Source organism: Carassius carassius, chromosome 27 (genome assembly GCF_963082965.1).
Source record: "Carassius carassius chromosome 27, fCarCar2.1, whole genome shotgun sequence".
In the NCBI taxonomy this organism is placed as follows: Eukaryota; Metazoa; Chordata; class Actinopteri; order Cypriniformes; family Cyprinidae; genus Carassius; species Carassius carassius.
Genome location: NC_081781.1, coordinates 2,149,635 through 2,176,498, shown reverse-complemented (window position 1 = coordinate 2,176,498; position 26,864 = coordinate 2,149,635). Strand labels below are relative to the sequence as shown.

Below are 26,864 nucleotides of genomic sequence, written 5' to 3'. Positions count from 1 at the left end.
ACCCGAACACAACGAATGTAACTGGGGTGAATTTAGATTTTCTCAAACTACATGTAAAAAACATCCTATGACAGTTTCTCTTCTTCTCACATGCTGCAACTTTTCATGTTCTACAATTTTCATCTCTTTCTTTACTCTCTGGCATCCAGGGTTCATCAATCTGCCGTCTGACTGTCTCGTGGTCTTAAATGACTGCTATAATCTGTATGCATATATGGTGCATAACTACAGATCCATGTGCTTGACCCGGCTTTGACAGTTTCGCCCCTCGTTCTGTTGGTGCATGGGTATGCAGGGCGGGTGTAGACCTCTCAGTCAGGAATAGAGTGTTTAGGACCGGATTTGAAACCGCCTCAGCGTGGCTCTCGATTCACTTGGAGCACAACGTTCTCTGTGGATGAAAACAGGGGAAGTGAACTTACTGAGAAAACACTGCAATCATCCGAAACCCACGGCTTACTGCATGGAACGAATCGGTTTCACATTCATGTTGAGAGTGGCCAAGTTCATAGATGGTGAAAATATCAGAGCAATTTTATGATGGTTTTCTGGAATAGCAACGCGCCGTTGATTCCAGCGAGCTTTATCTCACAAGTGAGGTCATCAGTGAGCTGCCAAAAGCCTGTTATTTCGCATGCATGGATGGATTAGAAAATGAACACTGTCAGTGTGTCAGCTGTGGTGAAAAAGGAATTAATTGATTTAAAAAGCCCTTCACAGTGACACACAAAACTCATGAGAAAGACAAAAGCTTTTAAAGTTCAGCTAAAAATCTAAACGTTGTCTTTGTTTATGCACCCTCATGTCGTTCCAAACCCATTTGACTTCATGTTCAAATGTGCTTTCAATTCATTCTTCAACAGAAGAATGAATTGAAAGAACATTCGAACGTGATTTGAGAGCTTTTTGGAGCTCGACAGCACCAGGACTCAGATGAAAAAGATCATTCTGGACCTTCTGCAAAACATCAGGGAGGAAAGAAGGTCACACAGCATGTGGGTGAGTAAATGATGACATAATTTTTGTTTTTGGGCAAAGGGTTCCTTTAATGCTAAACAGATCAATTAAAAGGCCTGTCTTTATTTGTGTAATTGCCGAGTTTGTATCAGGCAGGAGGACACAATCAGGATGTTAAATGGGACTCCAGATCTCCAGCTGTTGTTTCTTATTTCTCATAACAGCGTTGTCTGGCTCCCAGATGGCCTGGATAGAGCACTAAACTCTGATCATCACCAGAAGAACACTACACAGAGATTTCTTAAGTGAATAGTTTACCTAAAAATAAAAATTTGCTGAAAATCTACTCACCCCGCAGGCCATCCAAGATGTAGATGAGTTTGTTTCTTCATCAGATTTGTAGAAATGTAGCATTCCATCACTTGCTCAGCAATGGATCCTCTGCAGTAAATGGGTGCCGTCAGAATGAGTCCAAACAGCTGATAAACACATCACAATAATCCACAAGTAAAACACAATACTCCAGTCCATCAGTTAACATCTTGGGAAGTGAAAAGCTGCATGTTTAAAAGAAACAAATCCATCAAGATGGTTTTGTCTTCAAACTGTTGCTTCCAACTAAAATACGAGTCCTCTATCCATAATGTTGTTTCTCCAGCAAAGTCATCTGAATCAGGAGAGAAATATGCAACGATCAAAGACAAAAACAGTCCAAAATGGTTCTAAACTAATTTGTGGTTAGATTTTGATGTGAGAGACAACAGAGGGTGGGCTTTTTTTTACTGAAGGAAGCAATATGGGTTATAAAGCAACAATTTTAGTTAAAATGCCTAAATGATGGATTTTTTTCTCTACAAATGCACAGCTTTTGGCTTCACGACATTAATTGATGGACTGGAATGGTGTGGATTACTTGTAGATTATTGTTATGTTTTTATCAGCTCTCAGTTTGATGGCACCCATTCACTGCAGAGTAATGCTACATTTCTCCAAATCTGTTCCCATGAAGAAACAAACTCCTCTATATCTTGGATGGCTTGAGGGTGAGTAGATTTTCAGCAAGCTTTTTATAGTTGGGTGAACAATTCCTTTAAGATGCTAAAAAAATTAACTGACCATTTTCCATTTTAAAGTAAAGTGTAGGGCACTAAACTTGCCTAGCTTTTTTCCTTAGCAATACAAGTCACAAATATGTGTCAAAATCTTCATTGTAGAAATATTCTGGGTTCAGTGCAGGTTAAATCTGTAAAATAATGTTGTTTACCAATCATTTAGACCCTTCCCCTCAGTTAAAACCAAAGAAGTAAAAAGCATGTTTACAGTAATGGACTTCTATGGGGCGAGACATTTGGTAAAGTTTAGAAGATGAAATGTGATGCTTGTATTTATAAATATTTATATCAGCTGTTCCGTACAAAACAAAAGTGTCATTGAACAAAATTGATTCAGAATGTGTTACTGAACTGAAAGGAAACAAAAGGCATTGGAATAATCTTAGGAATAATATCAAATTCCTTTACTGTCAGAATATTTAGTTTCTAAAATGGGTGAATCACAAATATCAGTTTATCCACTGAACATACTATGGTTTAAAATGATATTCACAATTTATGGAGGTTTCCTGAACTTAGTTCAATCCCCTTATACTGTACATACAGTAGGTACACAGAAACTTAATAACAAATACTATTTCTTTCTAGCATTCCCTATCAAATATCAATAAAAATAACCCAACCCCCCCCTCAAAAAAAAAATATTTCCATGTATTCTGAAGACAGAAAAATATTTATTAAGTGAAATCACAAAATTCATTCAGTGACATTTAATACAATGCATTTTCAACCCCCTGGAAACCTCCACAAGCAGTTTTACTGAATAAAACCTTAGTGAAATGGAAATGTAAAAATAAATACTAAAAGAAATGGTGAAGGGTTAGTTAAAATGTTTTAACACAACACACACATGCACACATTCCAACTGTCTGATGTCCAATTATAAATGTCTGTACAATTCATTGTTCAGGCTGATTTGACATACAGTATTTACAATATTACAATAATGTTTCTCAATGTAGAAATGGATGCCACAGTGCCAATGATTGCTCTGTTTTACATTGCAACACTTTTGTTCAGATTTCATTCAGTTCTGTAGTGCTTAGATTAAATTCCATTGCCCCATTAACATGAGCCAATCTCAGCTCTTTCCTCCGGCTCCGGCTGCAGAGCTGCAAACTGCAGATTTCCTCAGTTCAATTTTCATAGACTGGCTCTCAGAGCGTGACGTCGTGGACAAGACCGCTTTCCCTGTTTTCATACCTTTTGACATGGGGATTCGTGTTGCCGTGGAGCGAGATGACTGCCCATCCGTTCCATGCTGAAAAAAAGGCAAAAGGAAATATGAGATCATATTTAGAGTGTTCATTTTTTATTAACCACGTGTTTGCCATAGTCAGTGCATTTTGTGTTTGCATTTATGCAGACTAACTCTCTGTTTCTGAAATGGAAAGTTTTTAACCTGTTCATAAAGGTGTTTATAAAAAAAATACAAAAAAATACAAAATAAGCTAAAAGCAATATGAAATATAAATTAAAATAAATATATAGTTTAATATAAAATAATGAATGAATAGGGTGGCCATTCAAAAAAGTAAATTTTTAAGTCTACAAAAAAGTATAATTATTTTTATTTTAAATTATTCAGTATTACTAATAAATAAAACATAATTAACTATATAGGTGTGCGTGTGTGTGTGTGTGTGTGTGTGTGTGTGTGTGAGTGACCCTGGACAGTCTTAAGTGTCAGTTTGGGATTTATACATCAACTGAAAGCTGAATAAATAAGCATATGATTGATGTATTGTTTATTAGGATCGGACAATATCTGGCCGAGATACAACTATTTGAAAATCTGGAATCTGAGAGTGCAAAAAAAAATCTAAATACAGAGAAAATCACTTTTGAATTTGTCCAAATGCAGTTCTTAGCAATGTGTATTACTAATCAAAAATAATTTATATATATATATATATATATATATATATATATATATATATATATATATATATATATTTATGGTAGGAAATGAACAAAATATTTTCATGGAACATGATCTTTACTTAATATCCTAATCAATCGATAATTTTGACCCATACAATGTTTTTTGTGCTATTGCTAAAAACATACCCCAGAGACTTAAGACTGGTTTTGTGTTCCAGGGTCACACACACATTATATATATATTTATTACATATATACACACACACACACGCACACACCAGTGATGCATGGGTTGATCCAAAATGAGCGGGTTACCCGCAGTTACGAGTCATCCAAAAATATTTTTAATGATATTCGGGTCGCGGTCGGTTGGGTCATTTCAAATAAAGATGCCAATTAAACTTTTGTAATTTATATAGTACTAGACACAATTTTGAAATACATAGGCCTACACTTTATTTGCTGAATAACTGGTGCGAAGATGAAGCTCAAGCTCAGTCTGCAGGTATTTAACACTTTTGCGTGCAGTGGAAAATGATTTAATTTAACTGATTTAATGATTTAATGATTTAATCATTAATTTAATGATTTAATTTAATTTTACTGATATGTTGTGCTGTATTGTTGTTTGTCATATGTGTTTTTATATAACTGGGCCGCCTAATAAATAAATAAAATTGTTATAAATAAGAAGCAAATATATAGGCTAGCAGACAATGTAATAATGCACCCACACGATCACTGGAGGGCGCCGAAACTCAGCTTGTGCCTCACAGATTTGAGAAATATAGGCTATCTATTACAGAAAGCTTGAAATGTCTACTTTTAAACCAAAATATTCAAACCAAAATTAATGGGCTACTCTCTGATGATGTAATCCATATGAAATGTGCATTTCTCTCTGGCGTTCATGGTGAGTCCGCATCGTCAACTTCATCTTTTGCAGCGAAACAGAAAAAACAGTTTATTACTAAACAATAAAATGACTCCTTGCATATTTTCGAACCAGCAGGTCATTCTGGGTTGAGCGAGACCCCACGGAATGAGTGAGCGGAGCGAGATATTCAGAATTCTGCTCTCCGCTCACGAGCTCTGATCGGAACAAACCCCGAGCCTCAATGTCTGCTGACCTTGCAGAAACATACAAATAGACATAGCCAGACTAGACTATTTTAGTACAAATTATGAGCTTATTGATGATTTTTTTATAATTCTGGACAAAATTAGAATATATTAAGGTTGTTTAGTTTTTGTTTGTTTTTTAGTTTTTTTTGCCTAGTTCTTAGCCTACGTCTTTGGCCCAATGACGCTACGATGAGCATTTAAAAAAATGCGGGTCAGGAAGCGGGTTGGGTACAATATTTTCTTTTTCTTTTTTTGCAGTCCGAGTTGCGGGCGGGTTAGTTGAAAACGTCGGTCGCGTGCGGGTTGTTTATACATTGACCCGCGCATCACTAACACACACACACACACACACACACACACACACAGTACTGTGCAAAAGTCTTAGGCCACTAGTATTTTCACCAACAAAAAAAAATGGTTATAAGTCAGTTATTTCTAGTGTCAGTAGAAAATATCAGTTTGCATTTCCAAACGTTATTTTTGCCATTAATTGCAATGTCTCCAAGACACTTTAATAAACCTGCAAACTGCAAAGCTCCCTGAAAAACAATGCGCAAGTGCACCTAGGACAAAAGCTTTTTTTTTCTTTTTTTTTTTTTTGGTCACACCAAATGTTTAATTTAGTTATGTTAATAGAAGTTAATAAAATCTATTTATGGCATTATTTTTGACGGCATCCTCACTTTACAGCATTTTTACACAAGTGCCTAAAACTTTGCACAGTACTGTAGCTTTGCAGGTTTCTTGAAGCATTTTGCAGACATTGCCACATTTCTTCTGGATTGTGCCTGTCTCAGTTTGTTCTGCTTCTTCATTTTATTCCAGACAGACTGATGATGATCAGATCAGATCTCTGTGTGGAGAGCAAAATCTCACTGGATTATTACAATTAATGGCAAAAATATTGTTTGAAAATGTAACCTGATATTTTCTACTGACACACTACAGCAAAACATAGAAATAACTGACTTAAAACTAGTGGCCTAAGACTTTTGCACAGTACTATATATATATATATATATATATATATATATATATATATATATATATATATATATAATTTTCTCCCAATATTAAAAACTTTTCAATTTTTGCAAATGTAAAATGCAATAATTTATTATGCTGGCAACTATTTCTTATAACTGGTGCTTGATTTAGTAGGTTTTGGTAGGCAAGTATAGGAAAGTTATAGCCATGGTCTGGTCACACATTATTAGATTTTATAACAGGTTAAACGTGAGGGGACTGGTCAGTTTGTGCCACTGTTTAAAGGATTTGCTTGACAAGCTTTCTTGAGTGACAAGCGCATCAGTACATTCCAGTGTTAGTTAGCAATAATGGATAGGGAGATCGAATCTGATTTGATCGATACCTTGAAAGAGAGCTATCAAGGGAGCAGACACCCCCTGATATCATTTTGAAACATTTCAGAAGCAACTGAAATATAAAAGATTGAATATGATCATTTTGTTTTAGGGAGAAAATCACAAAGTATTAATTGTTAAATCACTATTCTTTGTTGTCATTTGATGGCAAATATGCACACTCACTTTTCTATCACAACGTAATGACAGAAGGACAACGTAATGAATCTGGTACTCACCACAGATTGAGTAGACCTGGATGGGGCAGAGGTGATGGGAGTTATTGTGATGCTGCTGGTCATCTTGCCTTGGATCATGTTCCCAACATTAGCTGACGTCTGTCTGGGAGAGCGCAGAACTGTCCCTGTTGGCATCTCTCTGCTGTCTGAACTTACACCATTAGGCCAAACTGTAACCAAGCCACTTCTGTCATCCTGAGGTTTCTTGAACCCTGGTGACCCCAGGTGGATGTGGATCTTGTTATCCTCTGTGGTTATAATATTGGAGTTGTATTTCCGGATGGGCATTGGGACGGTCTGCTTTTCAGGGGTCAACTTGAACACGGCCCTGCCCATGGTCATCTCATGAGGTTCTGGAGAGATGGATGTCTGGGAGACTGGAGTTGCGCTAATGGTTATGATGGACAGAGGAGAAGCAGGATGCTCCGAGTAAGAGCCCTTACCCTTCTCTGGAGATTTAGCTCTGGAGATGGCCGTTATAGTTACTGGAGACTTTGTCCGTTCAGCTGGCACTTCGTTGGTTTTTGACTTTGGCAGCATAGAAGTAGGAACAATTGTGATTCGTGGTTTCTGAAGGCCAAGAGTTGGGATGATGGTGGTACTGGAGAAGAAGTCCTCAGCACATGGACCGGTGATCTCCAACTTGGCAGTGCTGCTCTGATGGTCTGGAGTCACCTTAATATGAAGGGGCTGACCGGGTTTCTGAGACATGGTTAGTTCTGGTGATGTCCGTGATGTTGTTCCATTGACCTCCTTGGTTGATGGAACTCCCTGAGTGATAGTAACCGCTTCTTTCTTCTTCATCCAAGGGTTCCAAGACTTCCTCGTCCCCAACTCTGCAGCCGCCGGCGGGTAACGGTCCAACACGGTCGGTTTCTTGAGACCTTTCTGCCTCAGATTACTCATGATGTGATTTTCCTCTAGAACAGACTTCTGGATGAACACAGCTGGAGTCTCTTCTTCGATGTGTTCGTTCATGTCTGCCTCGGTCTGTACTGCAGTGGAAGTGAGAGGAACGTCCACAATCCTCCTTCCATTCATGCTGGGTCTAAGGGCACGGCTGTAACGCTTAGTAGCTTCTAACTCTTTGGTTAGTTTGATAACTTCTTGACTCATGTTTTTCTTTTTATCCTCCTCTTCGATGAACCGCTGCTGGAGAACCGTGTAGTCCACCTGAAGCTGAGATAGTTGATCTTCCTTGTTCATGAGCTCATGAATCTTCTCTTTTAGAGCTTGGACATCAGCCTGGAGATTTCTCGTTTTGGCCTCCTCCATCTTGCAGCGTAGTCTCAGCTCAGCTTCTTGGCTTACCAACTCTCCTTTTTCTATGGCTTTGTTCTTGGTGATCTGTGTCTTCATTTCCTCCAGGAGCTGGGAAAGGGCATTGGCTTTGTCTTGCTCGGTTCTGAACTTCTTCTCAAGCATGTCATACTCATCCTCTGTCTTCAACAAATCGCCCTCCACAACCTCAAGCTGTTTAAGTCGGTTCCTGAGTCTCTCAATCTCCATTGTGAGCTCTTTAACCTTGTTGTCTTCATTGGGATACCCAACTTTTACATTATCTCTGTTTCTTGGAGATTCCCACTTAGCTTCCTCTTGCTTGTCCAATTTAGTTTGCATCTGGCATAACTTTATACTCAGATCCTTTCGTTTCTCTTCTTCACTTGCAAGTTTAGATTTCAGGTCATCTTTCTCCTTGGTAATAGCGGATACTTTCATCTCCATTTCGGACTTCAGTTTAAGAAGCTTCTTACTTTCCTCAATCAGCTTTTCTGTGACCTCCATGACTTTGCATTGCTCAGCTTTAAACAGTTTGTTTATCTCCTCACTTTTCTGCTCTTCCTGTTTGATTCGTTCTGCCATGTTCTTCCTTTCGTCCATTAGGATCACCGTGAATGACTTTAGTTTGGTCAAGTCATCCGTTAAACCCATCTCAGCCTTTTCCAGCCTTGATTCTGAGCACTCAAGTTCTTTGATATGGTTTTTAACTGTTTCCAGCTCAAATGCCAAGCTCTTTGTCAAGGTTCTTTCTTTCTCCAGATTGTTGTGAAGCTGGGCACATTCGGATTTGCTCACATTGAAAGCTCCCTCCAGTTTCTCCAGGTCCACCATCCTCTTTTGCAGTTTTTCAACCTCTAGTTTCAGCTCACGGCTGTGATTCTCCTCATCTTGGAGCCTCCTCTTTAGCTCCTTGCACTGCGCTTCTGTTTTCGTGATCTCCTCATCCTTGCCCTCCATTTCTAGAACTCTCTTCTGAAGGTTCTCCAGCTCAGCCATGAGGCTCGAGTTCCCGCACTCCCCTCTGCTTATTTTGTCCCGCAGATCCTGAAGGTCCTCTTCAGACTTCTGCAGCGTACAATTGGCCTCCTCCAGCTCCTCAATCCTGCGTGACATGCTGGCCAGCTTCAGACGCAGCTGTCGACTTTCAGACTCCTGCTTGGCCAGCTTGGCGGTCATCTCCTCATGTTCCTGTGAAGATTTGGAGGTCTTTTGTTCTAGGTCGAGCTCCAGCCTTTGGATCCTCTGACTGTCTTCTTTAACTTTGCTGTTGATGAGCTCCAACTGCTTCTCTCGTTCATGTAGCTTCTTACTGAGATCCTGGACCTTCTGTCTTTCCTGGTCAATCTGTTCAATGTGAAGCTGCCTTTCATCCACCAGCATCAAGGTAAATGATTTCAACTTAACCAGCTCCTCCCGAACTTTCTCAAGACGTTTGCTGTGATCCTTGTCCTTGCGAGCCTGGTATGCCTTCTCTTGCTCCAACAGTCTCTTGAGTCTGGTGAAATCAAAGAGAAAGAGCTTAAAATGGACTGATTCATATTTAAAATAAAGGTCAAATTGTACAGTCCCTTTCATTAAAGTTAATATGAAACTAAAAAAAAGAGAGAGGAAAGAGAGCGTCAACCATGGGGTATTTTATTATGTGTGTGTGATATATACACACACCCATCATATTGCCTTCTTGAAAGTGAATGAAAAACTCTGCTGTACAATTGTGAAGAGAACAGGAGCAAGCATGACCATTATGAGAAAAGGAACAGTGTCTGAATGCTTTAGTGATTTTCTCTGACAGTTGTTACTGAACATTTCATGCTTGCATGATCACAGAATCGAAACAGCTCACGGGCAGCTTGAAAAAGTCTACAAGCACATCAAAACAGATGAATCTGTGCCAACAAGGGCACTTGAAGAAAACTCTGATGCTGGTGAATGTTTACACTGATCTAGCTCTGCGGGAGTCTCTGTCGAAAGAACCATGTACTTTGCGAAATAACTGCCAGACACTGATTTTGCAGCATATTTCCTTCATTATTTCATAATCTAATTTCCTCACCATGCACTTTAACAGCAGTTAGACACTATTATATATCCAAAGAGATCCATGAATGAATTCTGTCAGCCTATTTGCATTCATTTCCAACTCTTTTCAAACTCACCATCTAGCTGGGAAGGAGTCCAGGTAGGTCCATGCCTAACATGTTTTTGAAGTTACTCTGCTCAAAGCATCAATGAACGGTTACCTGCATTAACAATTACATTCCAACCATGTCATGAGCGCAGTGAAAGGTGAATGTTTTGTGAAACAGCATTGCCCCACTTGCTGGTGATATCATAGGAACTGTCCTGCCCTTGTTTGGGCAAAGGAGGCGGAGCCATCAGAGAGCTTTTCATACACTCTTTTCTCAGGTTTCCTGTCTTATTCTCTTCCCTGAGATTGAAGTCGGGATATTGTTTTAGGAAACAGTCAATTAGAGCCGTAGTCAATGCATTAAAACGTATCATTTCAAGAGTTCCATTTCCATTTCATATAAACTATAAAATGACCCAATTACTTGCTTTCACACATGCAACCAAAGTTCCCATGGGAACAGACAACAATGCAAGGGAAAAGTTTTGTTTTGCAAGAGAACAATGTCGCACTTTTGGGTCAGATGAAGCCCTGTCACTCCGAAATGCAACAAGAATGCAAATCTGAGACAGTAAATGAATAAATAAAAAGGGGATTTTTTTTTTATTACTCAGCAGATAATAATAATTTCATTATTGCCCATAACTTGCTCATACTGGCAAAGGTTTAAGACAACAGCTGGGAAAATCTACTGAAATCATCAGATCTACTGTGACATGTGCACAGAGAGACTTATAAATCATAAATCATGTGAATGGTGATAGAATGACATCATTTTTTGGTGTCTAGTATAAATGTGCTTGTGATTTAAATTACACCCTGAATATCAAGAGCACATGAAACTTCCAGATGTAGTTTTAATTGGTGATGGTTACCAACATACCTACAGTGAGAACGAAACTTTGATGTGCAACTCCAGACACAAATAATGTGCTATTGCTTAGAGCAATCAGACATTTAGTTTCCTGGAGGACGATAAAACGGGTGAGAAAAATCCCCTAAATGTGTAAATTGGATCCCAACACCTTAGCAACCACCTAGCAACAATCTAGAGAACCATAGCAAACACAAAACACGCCCTTTTCTCTGTCCTTTTTGTAAAAAAAAAATGTTAAATGCTGGATTTTATATTGCTGTAAACATGAAGCGGCATTTGCAATGCATTTTACTTCTAATGTGACATTTCCGAATGTAAAGGAAAAAATTTGCAGTAGGCACTTGATTGTATCCATCAGGAATCAACTCCTAATACACACACACACACACACACACAGTCAAATTAAAGTTAAATTTTTTTGCAATCTGTGATACTTTGTTTCAGTATTCTTTGATGAGTAAAAAGTTAACAAAAGAATAACATTTATTCAAAATATAATTTTTTACTATATAACTATATACACTACCGTTCAAAGGTTTGTCCTCAGTGCATTGTTTTTTACTTTTATTAATTAGGAATATGTTAAACTGATAAAAAGTAATAATACAAAGATTTTTTATTCATTGAAGAATAAAATTTCACAGGTTCCAAAAAGATTAATTCAATTTACAACAAAGGAATATTTATATATATTTTAGATTCCATGTTGACTTCAACACACTTATTGATGGTAAAATCATTAGTTTCTGTCTTTCACTGACCTATATGTCAATCAAAGAACAAAACTAGTGGTCCTCATCTGATTACAGTCTTTCTTGAATGTGGGACTTCAAGAGGAAAAACGGCAAGTGTAAATATCATGTGAAAGAGAGAGGGGTAATTTGAGGAGGAAAGGCATTGCGGATGCTTCCAGAAGCTCAACACACAGCAGTTTTATATTCCTGGCGGGATTCCCCGTCATCGCCCGGCGCTCGGTCCCAGGTGGTGCGGCGCTGGCGTGATCTCACCTGCTATGAATCTCTGAAATGAGAGAATTATGGAGGAATGTGCAAACACACACAAGAGGGAGATGAGCGTGATAAGTGGAAGGAAGGAGTGCGACTGAATGGTGCCACTGCAACAAACCACACAGTGTTTTTATAGATTTGCCATGACTTTTTCTTTTTTGGACAAATGAGCTCCATTTTAAAAGTGCAGTACAAGAAAAATCTAAAATAAAAACATTCAATCTATATCAAACTATATTTACAGTCTTTCAAAATGCATGTGTAGGGAACCATAGAGTCCTTTGCAAATTTTCATTTGGAGACAAGACAACAGAGCATATTTCAGGTTAATTCAATTCAAAACATTTTTTATTAAGAAGTTTTGAGCTAAAAATTCAAGTTTAGGGTGTTAAATGGGAAGTCAGGGGCCTGTGACTGTGGTGGACCACTATAGGGGTCTTATCAGAATATCAGTGATCTCATTGTCGGTCAGGAATTGTTTAGATTTTGCAGTTATGAGTCACCTGATTTTCCAAAGATAAATATATTGTTTAATAAATAATTTGAAAGCAGCATACGAGAGCTTTCAAAAGCTTGAGGTCAGTTGATTTAATATTTTTTCTTTTTAAATAAATACTTTTATTTAGCAAGGATGCATTAAACTGAAATAAAGACAACATAAACCTTTAAAAAAAAAATAAAAAAAAAATAATAGTAATAATAAAAAAACTCAAAATAATAATAAAAACTACAAAAGTATCTCAATGATACTAAATGAACTGTTTCAAACTTTGTAATGTCATGCTTTATTATATCCCTGTAATCCCTTATCCCTTTCCTCATTATGAGCACATTTTATTGAAATGTTTGGATTTATTCCTGTGGGATGTTGTGTAAAGCTTGTCTCCTCACCTCTCTCTCTCCTGCTCCAGCAGGTTGGTGAAATCATCGCTTTTGTTCATGAAGTCGACGTGTTTGCGCTTTTCGCTGTCCAGTTCGGTGACGGTGCGTCGGTGGCATTTCTCAGCTAAGAGCAGCTGCTCTAACATCCGTCTGTACGTCTCACGCTGCTTCTCCTCCAAACGGTCCAGCTGTAGAGAAAGAATGATTATCGCCATCGTAAACAGAGCAGTGAACACACACACACACACACACTGTGAGCACACACCCGGAGCAGTGGGCAGCCATTTATGCTGCGGCGCCCGGGGAGCAGTTGGGGGTTCGATGCCTTGCTCAAGGGCACTTCAATACCATGACTTAGGTGCCCTTGAGCAAGGCATCGAACCCCCAACTGCTCCCCGGGCGCCGCAGCATAAATGGCTGCCCACTGCTCCGGGTGTGTGCTCACAGTGTGTGTGTGTGTGTGTGTTCACTGCTCTGTGTGTGTGCATTTCGGATGGGTTAAATGCAGAGCACAAATTCTGAGTATGGGTCACCATACTTGGCTGAATGTCACTTCACTCACTGCTTGCACTGGCACAACAGTGTGTAAATTCAGGTTTAGAGATGAATAAGGCAGTGCTCCTCTCACCTCTATCATCGGGATCTCATAGACGTCGTCTCTGATCAAGTCTCCGCTGGTCATCAGACTGTCTCTCTGCAGAGCTTGAAGAGGTTTGACTGGAACCGCAGATCCGTAATGAGCCTCCAGAACTTCAGGTCGGGTTCTCCCAGACTGCAGCATGTGGATAATGTCTTCACGGGCCTAAAGCATATGGTGTTAATCACATTCGATGATACATGAATATATACTACAATGAGACATTTTTGATGTTGAAACAGTTTTCTACACCAAACAATAAAAAAGAACACTGTTGAATTAATTTAAATTCTAAATATTTTCTTGTAAAACATTCACCAACAATCTTGTCAATCAATAATTCTCAGTCAGTAATAATGAGCTGCATGATATGACATAATTGCATTGAATGATGAACTGGCTTTTTGCATTATTGACACTATTTTCCAATTGAATGCTGTTCAGTTGCTTTACAATCTGTATTGTTTAAAAGCGGTATATACATAAATAAAGGTGACTTTTAATGACAACATAAAAACATTTTCACAGTGTAAACTGCTTTTTACAAACGTCCCTAAGCATTTGTTGTTTGCTGAAACAATCTGTTTAAAAAAAAAATTGAGTTTTTTTTTCAGGGCTTTGTATTGAGCACCAGCAGGGGGAGCTGTAAGCTTCCATAAAACCTAAAAATTAACAACCGTATGACACTGGCTATGGAAAGACCATCATACTTCTTTTCTCACTATATCATATGTATAATGTGTACATTTCTGTATGCACAGAATATCCAAATCACCTACACTGCTGTTCTAATATTGGGGCTTGGTGAAATGATTTCCTTTTATTCATTTTTTTAAGTCTCTTCTGGTCACCAAGTTGACCATTGTTTAATAATATATATTAGTGTCACATGATCCTTCAGAAATTATTTTAATATGCTGATTTGCTGCTCAAGAAAAATGTCATCAATATATTCATCATTAATCATCACTGTTGAAAAAAAATTGTGCTGCTACATATATATGTGTTAACAGTTTTTTTTTTTTTTTTTTAGATTTTTGATCAATTTCACAAGAACAACTTTTTTTTTTACATTATTCCAGTCATGTTTGAACAATCTAATGCATCCCTGCAGAATGGAAGTATATATAAAAAAAATCAAAATTTATGAACCCAAACTCATGAACGGTAGAGCCAAAATATGTCCAGTAGTCTACCTAATCAGATCATATTCTATTTATACAAGTGCCCTAACAAAACCATGATACGCAATACAGTATACAACTCAAAACTTTTGCATTTTTTTGCAAATCCTAATATATTATTATGGAATCAGCATAAGTTGTATAAAGCATCATAATCCTTCTGTTATCTTATTTAACTCCTTTTTGAATGACAGTGATGCCTTTCAAAGATTATTATAGTGCGTTTGACATGAAAATGCTATTTCAGTATTTCTATTTCAAAATTTCCCATTTAATTCAATGTACTACTTGCCATTTCTATGTAATTATTTGTGATATTTACTAGCAATTTCAGAGAGAATACTGTTTTAATGAAAGTCCTACATCAAATATTTCTTGTAAGGGTGCGGTGAAACCTCACCTGGACTTCTCCCTCCATGACTCCCAGCAGATGGATGAGATCTTCTTTGGAGAGGTCCATCAGTGCGGCTCTCCTCCGGTGCATCCCAGAAACAGCCTTCTCCTCACTGCTGTCTTTTTCCTCCTGAGCTTTGCTTTTCTTCTTCATCAGCTCTTGTTTGCTTCTCTCTTTCTCAGTGCTGTGGATTTTCACGAGTGGCTTCAGTTGTCTGTCCTCTGGGCCCTCCGTATCACTGCTCCTGGACCTCATCTTCACCTGCAGATGCAAACAAAGATGAGCATCATCCACAGATACTCCAGAGACAAGCTCCTGAAGAAAAATAGCACACAGTTAGAACAATAAAATAGCTTTCAGCACACTGCAAAGTGTTCCCCTGTCTTATTTTCTAGTACAAATATCTAAACATTCCTAAAACAACAAACACTTATTTGAAAAGTAAAAAAACTCTATAAGAAAAATAGGTTTACCTTTGAATTAATTTAGATTTTTAAGAACCCATTAACACATTTAAGATAAAGATGTGTTTGTTACTTCATCAGAACATAGTTGGAGAAATGGATGCTCTGCAGTGAATGGGTGCCGTCAGAATGAGAGTCCAAACAGGTGATAAAAACATCACAATAATCCACACCACTCCAGTCCATCAGTTAACATCTTGTAGAATGAAAAGCTGCATGTTTGTAAGAAACAAATCCATTATTAAAGACATTTTAACTTTAAACCATTGCTTATGGAAAAGTCCATAATCCAAACATCCAGTGAAAAAGTCCATCTCCTGTTCTCTCTCACATCAAAATCCATCCATATGTTTGTCTAGAATTGTTTTCGCATGAAAACAGTGCTTGATCTGTTTTCTTCTCCTGGCAACTTTTTCACTGGATTTAACTTATAATGGACTATATTTTAGCTGGAATCAATGCTTTAAAAATGTTTCAATGATGGATTTGTTTCTTCTTCTCAAACACACAGCTTTTGGTTTCTCCAGAAGTTAACTGATGGACTGGAGTGCTGTGGATTACTTTTGGATTATTGAGTTGTTTTTATCAGCTGTTTGGACTCTCGTTCTGACGGCACCCATTCACTGCAGAGGATTCATTGCTGAGCAAGTGATGCGATGCTTCATTTCTCCAGATTTGTTCAGATGAAGAAACAAACTCTTCTAAAATGGACTGAGGATGAGTAAATGTTCAGCAAATGTTTATTTTGAGGTGAACTAGTCCTTTAAGTCATTTTGCATCTCAACGTAATGTTTCTTGATTTAAGAATTTATAGATATTTTTACTGGATAAAATAAATTTATTCTTCAGTTATTTGCAACTGTACAATACATAATGTATTTACATTGTCAAGGTACTTGCAATGATATATGTCCAAAAAAAATCATGCAATTGCCAGGTGTTATAGTAATTTAACGCCTTTTTTACAGTGTATAAGTATAAATCAACCACTAGTGGACCCTTTTCACAAGACTCTCATATCAAATGTCTGCAGTCTTAAGCTCTGAGCCAACTCTTGATATTTTAATATGTAGTTTGCCCTTGTAGCTAATCTGCAACAACCTCATTTCTCATGTTCCCATGTGCAGATTTAAGAGGGGGATTTCCCTGAGAGTGAGAGAGAGAGAGAGAGAGAGAGAGAGAGAGAGAGAGAGGGATGTAATGAGCGCTGAGCTCAACGATGACATCAGGATTTTTGATAAAGTGCGTACGCGCTGCCTCCCGTATGATCTCACACCCAGCCTATCTGGCCTGATCCAGCACTGCCCTCAGAGTATCTCCGAGAGATCTCTGCTCCAATCCCGCACATCGCTCACCATCAAACTGCAGAAGATCAGAGCGCTTAATGAAACTTATTATTAAAACAAGATGTTCAGTTAGATCATAAAGGCCCCACATTTGAGCAACAGTATGAGAACTAGTCTAATCAGAATGAGGCTTTTCCAAACTACATGAATTCTTGCAGCTCTTTTTATCCAAATATACTTATTCCAACTTATGATTCTGGTGCTACATAACACTTTTTGAAATATTAATATATTATAAGCATTTTGTAGACGGACATTTTTTTGTTTTTGTTTATGTATTTATTAATTTATACACACTGTTATATACACACTGTTAATAGTGTTCATCATTTGTTTGATTACATCTTTAATTTATTTTTCCGTACATTTCTGCCATATGTACATTAACTGACAGTCACCACTGATAAGCTGCTACTAAATATACTGTAGAAACTTAATTTTCTGTATAGTTCCTTTGGAACGATTTGTACAGTAAAAAGCGCAATACAAATAAACTTGAATTGAATTGAATATCTGATACTGTCAAAAGACACAGACAGACAGACAGACAGACAGAGAGACAGACAGATAGAAAGATAGATAGATAGACAGACAGACAGACAGATAGACCCTGGCTAAAACACTGGCAGATGAATTGTTGCAGAAAGCTGTGTTATTCATAGAAGCGTGTTGCGCAGTTGTGGCCATGGGAGTGTTTTGATTTTGAATGTGACTTTGATTTGTTGTGCTTCAGTTATAAGATTCAATCGCTGTCCAAAATAGCAATGACAAAACTTGTACACACATAAATGTTCATTATGTCCTCTATGATGAAATCCAAAAATATGCAGAAGCTGTTGACAGACTGATGCCATCCCAAACAGTAATTTAGACGAGAGTTCAATCTATTGGAGTTTTTCACAAACCTCAATTCTCTAACTCGAGACGGGTGTATTTTTAACTTTGATTATGCCCGAGAGATTTGGGGTGACCTTAAACTCTGTTATTATTGGAGACGGAGGCAGCTGGGAGATATACATGAGAGTTTGTCTTATATTTACACTGAGAATATGCACCTCGCTCCTGAAGAGCTCCCTGGGTGCTTCACGCAGCTGCTCCTTGCTGAAATTGTGCAGTATTTATAGCAGGAGACACACTTGTGCACAGGAGACACCAGAAACACTCACACTTCATCTACCAATCTGATCAAGGATGTTTAGCTTCACAGCTATTGGTTTTGTTACACACGTCTACTGGGAAATTTAAACGGCTGAATGTTGTGAATGAAACCTGGTTACATACAGCTCCCGTGATAATTAATTCCTCAGATTCTCAGGGTATTTTCAGCTGAGGTGTGCAAGCATCAGTGGCACCTCGTTTATATTTAGTAATGGATACTGCTGGAGCTGGATGCACATGATACACACTCAAATACCGGCACATTCTTTGTTGGCATAACAGTACGGCTAATCTGGGATCACAAATACTGGCTCATACCAACCATGCATATTTAAAAAAAAATTAAATGTAAAAAATACATTAAATGAACTATTTATGTTTAATATATCATCTTTCACAAAATAATCTATTATTATTTATATACTTATATTTATTAATATTTTGAAAAAGCTTTTATTTCCTTAATATTTTTTATTTTGGTTTCATTTTTAATTATAGGATTTGTCATTATTTATAAATAGTTTTTATTTCAGTTAGTAATTTTTATATTTTAATTTAAACTTATTTCACTTACATGCATTTTTGTGTAGTTTATGTTTTTCAGTTAATATTTATTTCATTTTTTTCATTTAAATAATATAAATTATTTATTTATTCAATATTAATTACATTTTTTTTTACTTTATAACTTACACTTACAATTACACTTACAATTTTTTTTTTACTTTATAACTTACACTTATTTTTGTAAGAAGCCAAGGCAACAATTAGATATTTTTTCTTTTGATTTTAATTCTTTATTTTTATTTTCATTTTATTTCAGCTTTATTACAATTAACAAAAATACTTTAACACTGACGTGCACTAGTGGAACTCTCACTAAAATATACAAGAATTCTTTTGTCATTTTTTTAATACGTATAAATTGCATTTATTTTGTATTTCAGTTTTAGTTTCATTTCAGTTAGTAATGTATATATATTATTATTATTATTATTATTATTATTTTAACCATAACAACTCTGGCATGCACTAGTAAAACGATCCACTGCTTTAATAACCAGAAATGCAAACAGACTTTCTCAAGGTACTACAGACCTCCTTGGTTTCAACCCACTACTAATGTCAACCTCAACCTGATAACCAGTGTTAAACGACATAATAGCAGGTGCTAACAGTTGTGTAAATATTTCCTCCCCCATCCTCCACCACACAGAGAGACAGTCCTGAACCCACACAGACATCTCCAGTTCATCAGAGTTTGTGTCAGCTGTGTGAAGGCTGGAGCATTGAGACTAAATAAGGGCAAAGAAACTCTCACACTGACGATTCGTCTGGCACAAACTGACGTGCTGCGTTTGTGTTGAACATGTGATTGCCAAAACTAAGCTCATCATATGGTCATTATTTTAACACATCAGACAAACACAATTATCTGTACTTGCCCTCTGAGAGAAAGAAATAGGTCATTCTTAGGATTTACCTTGATTTATTTTCAGAAAATGTCAGAAATAATCCCCACATTAATGCATTTTATTTTATGCAATTACATTTTAATGAGTTGTTTGGACTTGTTTTGCAGTTGAAATGTCTACAAATCCTTAAAACAAGATACAAATAATGCATCTTGAATATGGCAGATTTTTATACATGAAACAAGTGGAAAAATCTGCCAACTGCAGTAAGACAAAATACACTCTCTGAAGTCTTAATATTGCGCAATGCACTTACATTTTGAGGAGTTTTAGATTTTTTTTTTACTTAAAATGCTTGTTTAAAGTAGGATTTATACTTGCTGTATTCCATTTGTCAAATTTCTGTATTTTTATTGCTCCCAAGGCTTTCATTTTATAGCTCTACACTGCTACATTAATTTGAATGAATTGTCTTGAGTAGTTTTCCACTCAAAATGTCTAAATATTTTAATGAATGCATCTTAAATATGCCAGATTTTTTTTACACTTAAAACAAGTGCAGTAAGACAAAATACTGAAAACAACTCTTAATACTGAATGCAGTGTAATTATATTAAATATTTTTTGGATATTGAAAAATTAGACCGGAATTCTAAGATTGTTTACATTTCTGTCCATTTTTATTGCTCTTAACACATTTTAGGACAAACATCTGAGGCAAAGTTGATGCTGAAATGAGCGTAACAGAATGCAATTTTGCCAACATCAAAGTATTCTCCTCTGTAACATGTTTACCATGCAATCTTCACTATACAACACCAGTCATGTTCTCAACAACATTTCCTGTGACGGCACAAGCTCTGACCACCTGGCATTTTCCCACTGTACCTTCCTGTAGTGTGAGCCGCTAAAAATATACCCATATTACAAGTGCACACCAGCTATTTGTGCCTGAATGCACTTAAAGTCAAAGTCAGCATCAAATACAAATTAACTACACTCAATATCTTAACAAACATTCCTGATCTGATTGAAAAATCCATTAATTCAAGTTGTTCAAATGGATATTGAATCTGATAAATATGTAAATGTGCACCTTGGATGCAATGCAAGTTGGAGATAAAGCATCTGACAAATGCATAAATGCACTTTAAGCTGTGTTTATGTGGTCATGTGATATGGGGGGAAAAGAAAACAAAAAAACCAACACATCTGACTGATTGTTCACTCAGAGCGCATGTGGGCGATGTCGTGATGAGGACCACAGCCTTAATCTAATAAATGTGACCTGATGTCACCCTACATGGGAAGGAGAGAGTGAGCGAGAGATAGAAAGAGTGAGAGAGTGGTAGAAGAGTGCATACAAAAATAGGAATCATGAACTACTGCCTAGGACTCTCATACTTCATGACGGTCACGCAGTGCCACTATACTGAAATTTTACCTCTTTTCTCATCTCTCTGTCTCTCTAATTTAATAAAAACATTCTCCTGCCAAACAGTGTAGTTCCTCAGAGACGATTATGATTGCAACAAAGTGCAGGTGCAGATGCAGAAACAACGAGGTGTATGTTAGTACTTTGTAGCTGTTTACAACAGCTGTGAACACGGCTCAACCAATCAGAATCTATTTTACAATTGGCTGTCACAAACTCTATTTGTTGACCTCTAATCGATATACTGGGGGGAAACGTATCGCCCTGTAGAGAGCCAACAATGTCTTAAAGGGGCTTATGAGAGCCCTGAGGTGGGAAAAAAGTAGAAAATAAGAAAATAATAAATAGAATGATAGGACAAATGAGTGGAAAAAACAAATGGATGAATTTAAAAATAAAGCAACAGATGGGTGGATGGACTGATGGATAGAAGGAAAGAACAACAGATGGATGTATGGAAGGATGGAAGGACGGATGGATGGATGGAAGGATGGAAGGATGGAAGGATGGATGGATGGAAGGATGGATGGATGGAAGGATGCATGGATGGAAGGATAGAAGGAAAGACAACAGATGGACGGATGGATGGATGGATGGATGGATGGATGGATGGATGGGTGGGTGGATGGATGGGTGGATGGAACCATGGATGGAAGGATGGATGGATGGATGGACTGATGGATAGAAGGAAAGACAACAGATGGATGGACGGGTAAATGGAAGGATGGATGGACTGATGGATAGAAGGAAAGACAACAGATGGATGGATGGATGGATGGATGGATGGGTGGATGGATGGGTGGATGGATGGAACCATGGATGGAAGGATGGATGGATGGATGGACTGATGGATAGAAGGAAAGACAACAGATGGATGGACGGGTAAATGGAAGGATGGATGGACTGATGGATAGAAGGAAAGACAACAGATGGATGGATGGATGGATGGATGGGTGGATGGATGGGTGGATGGATGGAACCATGGATGGAAGGATGGATGGATGGATGGACTGATGGATAGAAGGAAAGACAACAGATGGATGGACGGGTAAATGGAAGGATGGATGGACTGATGGATAGAAGGAAAGACAACAGATAGAAGGACGGGTGGATGGAAGGATGGATGGACTTATGAATAGAAGGAAAGAACAACAGATGGATGGATGGATGGATGGATGGACTGATTGATAGAAGGAAAGTAAAACAGATGGATTGACTGATGTATAAAAGGAAAGAACAACAGATGAACGGACGGATGGATAGAATGATAAATGGGTAAAATGAGAATGATTAATGGGTGAATGGATAGTGGATGAATGTAGATGTAATGATAGAATGATAGATCGAACAACAGATATGATGGACAGATGGACAGAAAGAAGGAACATTAAACAATGGATGGGTGGATGGATAGATGGGTGGATGGATAGATGGATGGATGAAACAATAGAACAGGTAGATGGAATCATGAACTTTGAAAAATTGAATTATTTGTATATTTCGCAGTCCACTTTAAAAAAAATAAAAATAAAATAATAAGAGTTTAGACGGTTAGCAAACTGTGCTGAGTTTAGTGAAAATATCTTGCACTTTCTCTTGAGTTAGAAATGTAGGTCTCAGGATAGGGATTTGGAAATAAACACTAACCCAAACTTGTGTAATAGCACGAGTCAAATAAACATCATAATAATAAAGACAAAAAATCAGACAGCACTGAGAATGACCCACGGTCAGCAAAGACTGCGGCAGTGATGCAATATGACGTGCCTTTTCTCAGGAATAGCTCTGCTATCTGGAACATTCTTTCCGTTGCACAAACGGCTCCTTCAAAATCACCTCCTTCAGAAAGACATCTGCTGACCCAGAATGAGAAACACTCGACGTGTAATGACTTCAGTGTTAGCTTCATACACACTTTGGGAGTGTTTATATCACAGCGATCTCCTTTGTCTTGCACGGCTGTGATTGATGAGAAAACGTTACTGATAAGCATGTTTTCATATGGCCGTATGGATCTGCTCCGATCGCCGGTCACAGAGAACGAAAGACCAGACCATTTCCCTCGTACAGTAAAACTGAGGACGGAGGAAATAAGTTAAAGTGATGAAACTCTCATATCAGACTAACAATATTTATAATGATACTTTATTCACCCTCAGGCCGTGCAAGATTTTGTTTTTTTCATATAAAAAGTTTAGGAGAAATTCAACTTTCCATCACTTGCTCATCAATGGATGCTTTGCAGTGAATGGGTGCCATCAGAATGAGAGTCCAAACAGCTGATAAAAACATCACAAACTTCTGGCTGACATACCAATCCATAATCCTTTCCTTTGAATTTAGAAACAACTTGATGGATTTGCTTCTTCAAAACATGCAGAATTTCTCTTCTCAAGACTTGATTTGATGGACTGGAGCAATCTGGATTAATTGTGGATTATTGTGATGTTTTTATCAGCCCTTTGGACTCTCATTCTGACGGCACCCATTCACTGCAGAGCATCCATTGGCGAGCAAGTGATGTAATGCTACATTACATGCTACATCAATCTGATGAAGAAACAAACTCATCTACATCTTGCATGGCCTGAGGGAGAGTACATTTTCAGCTAATTTTCATTTTTGGGGGGGAACTGTTCCTTTGAATGTACTCAAATCACTTTGGAGTAAAGAAGAAACTAAACATCAAATTAGTAATTAGTACTATGTCACAACAAATCCATCAAAAAAAAAAAAAGATATCCATGATTTCTGCTTTGGAAGAGTTTTGCAAAAAAAAAAAAAAAAGCACAAAGCCACGAGTGACCCCAGATCTCTCAGCGTCTGCAGTAATGCTTTTGGCTCACCACCACATTTTTTTCTGACAATAGGTGTGGGCTGCAGCAGAGAGATGATCTCACCACAGGGCCTGCTTTGGCTGTAATGACATAATGTTAATTCTGCGTCCCATGACTGTGTCATTTTTAGAGACACACACCCTTCCTGAAGGAGTGAAGACTGACACTATACAGCCTTGAGTACTAACAGGTGAAGAGTTTAACATTTTATACATGCCCAATGTCACAGCTCATATGCAACGACATGCAAAAACAAACACACTTCCCTATTTTATAATGGACTGCTTGCAAACTTATTCTTGCATGCCATTAAGAAGTCGATTCCTATGGACATAAAATGTGACTACTACATCACTAAATCAACTAACTACCCTTAAATAAAAAGTACTGTGGATGTACCATGGTAAAGTGATGATAATCAAAGGATTACATTACCATTCAAAAATGAAAGACTTTAAAAGAAGTCTCTTTTGCTCACCAGGGCTATATTTATTCAATCAAAAAATACAGTAATATTGTGAAATATTTAAAATAACAGTTTTCTATTTCAAATTTTAAAATGCACAGCTGTATTTTCAGCATCATAACTCCGGTCTTCAGTGTCACATGATCCATCAGAAATCATCAGAATATGCTAATTTGCTGCTTAAGAAACATTTCTGATTATTATCAGTTTTGAAAACAGTTGTGCTGCTTCATCATTTATTTGGAATCCATGATCCCGTTTTTGATTAAATGAACAGCATTTCTTTGAAACAGAAAACTTTTGTAATATTATAATTGTCTTTAAAGTCACTTTTTAGATCAATTGAATGCATCCTTGATGAATAGAAGTATTAATTTCTTTAAAATAAAATAAACTTTGTGTATCATATTCATACAATGATATTTAAAGTACATTGGACTAAAAGAAACTGCAAAGAATACCGTGGTACAGTACAAAACCAAACACATTGTGATACCATTTAACTCTGATATATACTATGGTACACAATGATAATTATATTCAAATAGCAAGTTATTACATTGGTCATGCTATGGTCCTAAACACATACTTGAATTAGATTTTAAAAAATACCATGGAACAACCATGGTACATATAGTACTGAATGATTAATATTCAATGTATTTACCTAGTTCTCAAAGTACTTTAACAAATACCTTAGCATGCCATGCACTTTTCCGTAAGCACGTTAACTCAATCAACAGTGATGTTAGTTGACATTTAGGACCTACATGCTTTTTGTTAAAAATAAACTAAACACATTTCAATTAACTAAACAAACCACCTAAACAACTGGCCTCTGTTTTGTTGTCATGGTGACGGCGTGGCCGGACGGTATGAGCATGAGCTTGTTGTTGTTTCTCACATGCAGGTGCAGAATTGGAGCACTGATGTCATGCACCATGTCTTATCTCTGCTCATCAGGTCATTAGCTCAGACGCTAACTGTGGCCCATTATTCAATACTGGGCCACTCATTCCTGCGAGCATGAAAGAATTCAGACACGTTTGTTTTCACAAACTGCTGCCACACCATTTCCAAGTGTCCATACACACAAACCCTGGTATTGCATGGTGCCTCCACTTTATGACAGCTCATTATTTGCAAAATGCACTGAGAGTCTAAACACATGCAACTCTTTTCTTTCGGCTCACCCACATGTGGACTTCCTCCACAAAGCTGAAATGTTTAGACAGACCATAAGGTCCAGAGAGAATATCGAGTCACACAGGCTGATTTAAGACATCATCCCTGCCACTCACGACTTCAAAGTGCTGCAGCGCTGCCAGCCGGCTCCTGTGAGCCCGTGTCAGAGGAACTCCTTCAGTAGGAAATGGAAACGCTGAGTGCAATCTGATGAAGCGCTTCCTGAAAGCTCCCCGTATTCACAATGAAGTCAGAGACAAGCAGATTTGTCAGTTGCATGGTCACCATGCACAAACACAAATAAAACGACTGTAGATATTGATACTTCCTGCAATACGGTTGGTAAAGTGTTTTATTTTTATTGTTTTATCTACTTGCCAGGTGTTTTTTTTCTAGATCAAGTAAAAAAAAAAATCCCTTCCACAAATCTTTAGATGTGGCTTGAGTCCCTCATTCAGTTCAGTAAATCTGAAGGATTTTTTTTTAAATCCAAAAATCATAAAAAACTAAATAAAAAATCAACAAGGCAAAAGGGATATCACACTAAATGCGGTAAGCTGGCACAAAAAGAACCTGTTATAAGCTTCTCAGGTAAATTGAAACAAATCATAACAAAATAATGAACAAACAAAAAAAAAGCAACAAAAAAACAACAACAACAAAAAAACAGACAGAAATAAAGTATCATAAAACTGTAATATATATACAATATATATTGTGTTATGTGTTTATATATACTATATACGTATTATATATGTGTATATTATATACGTTTATATATATATATATATATATGGATATAGACACACACACACACACACACCTATATATATTAAACGCACACACACGCACACAAATAACTATGCAAAAATACAGTATATCAACAGGTTAACAAAGCCACCACTCAATTCTGCCATTCAAAGCATCATAACCATTCCTATATTGATGATAAAAACTAAAAATGTTTAGTAGTACACAACATACCTTTTTGATATGGTCCCAAGTTACAGGTCTCTGTTCACAGATGACTTTGTGTCAAAGACTTCAAAAACGTATAAAAAGAAACGTCCACTTTAATGTCCATCTGTTCCTGGAATAAAGCATCACAAAGACGCTCCTTCTTGTGGTCCGGTCTTTACGTTGTCTTCTGTTCCTACTGAGACGGTCCGAGCACTAACAGTCTGTGAGAACTGTATTGTCCTCAATCCAAGTCTGAGCGAGCAGAATGACTGAGAAGAGATAGAGAGAGAGAGAGAGAGAGAGAGAGAGAGAGAGAGAAAGAATGACCAATAGGAAGGGAGGCAGAGATGGGCAGATCTGGTTGATATGAATCCTGCTCACTTCTTTTGCCTATTCAACGTCCTGGATGAGGGAAAGACGGTACACAGAGCCAGTTAAAGCATCTGGAGAGACCCCTCACTCTTATGTTCTGACCTGTGAAGCGCTGTGTTGACTAAGAGCTAATTTTAACTCATGCGCTCAGTCTC

The 26,864-nt window shown here is 37.4% G+C and overlaps 1 protein-coding gene across 6 annotated transcripts; it reads right to left on the bottom strand.

The window, feature by feature from the left end:
• Window positions 1–26,864, bottom strand: LOC132106419 (filamin-A-interacting protein 1-like). 6 transcript variants are annotated; one of them, XM_059512081.1, is made up of 8 exons: window positions 25,386–25,617; window positions 15,078–15,332; window positions 13,485–13,658; window positions 12,866–13,044; window positions 6,682–9,457; window positions 6,451–6,515; window positions 3,273–3,330; window positions 1–391 (listed from the first exon to the last, which is right to left on the bottom strand). In XM_059512081.1, the coding sequence occupies exons 1-8, from the start codon at window positions 25,389–25,391 to the stop codon at window positions 371–373; spliced, it is 3,534 nt and encodes a 1,177-aa protein (XP_059368064.1). In that variant the 5' UTR covers window positions 25,392–25,617; the 3' UTR covers window positions 1–370. The 6 variants fall into 6 exon arrangements, with proteins under 6 accessions (XP_059368064.1, XP_059368066.1, XP_059368063.1 ...); XM_059512083.1 differs by lacking the exon at window positions 6,451–6,515; XM_059512080.1 differs by lacking the exons at window positions 1–391; window positions 6,451–6,515; window positions 25,386–25,617 and adding exons at window positions 26,362–26,606; window positions 26,719–26,864 and having other exon boundaries at window positions 2,337–3,330.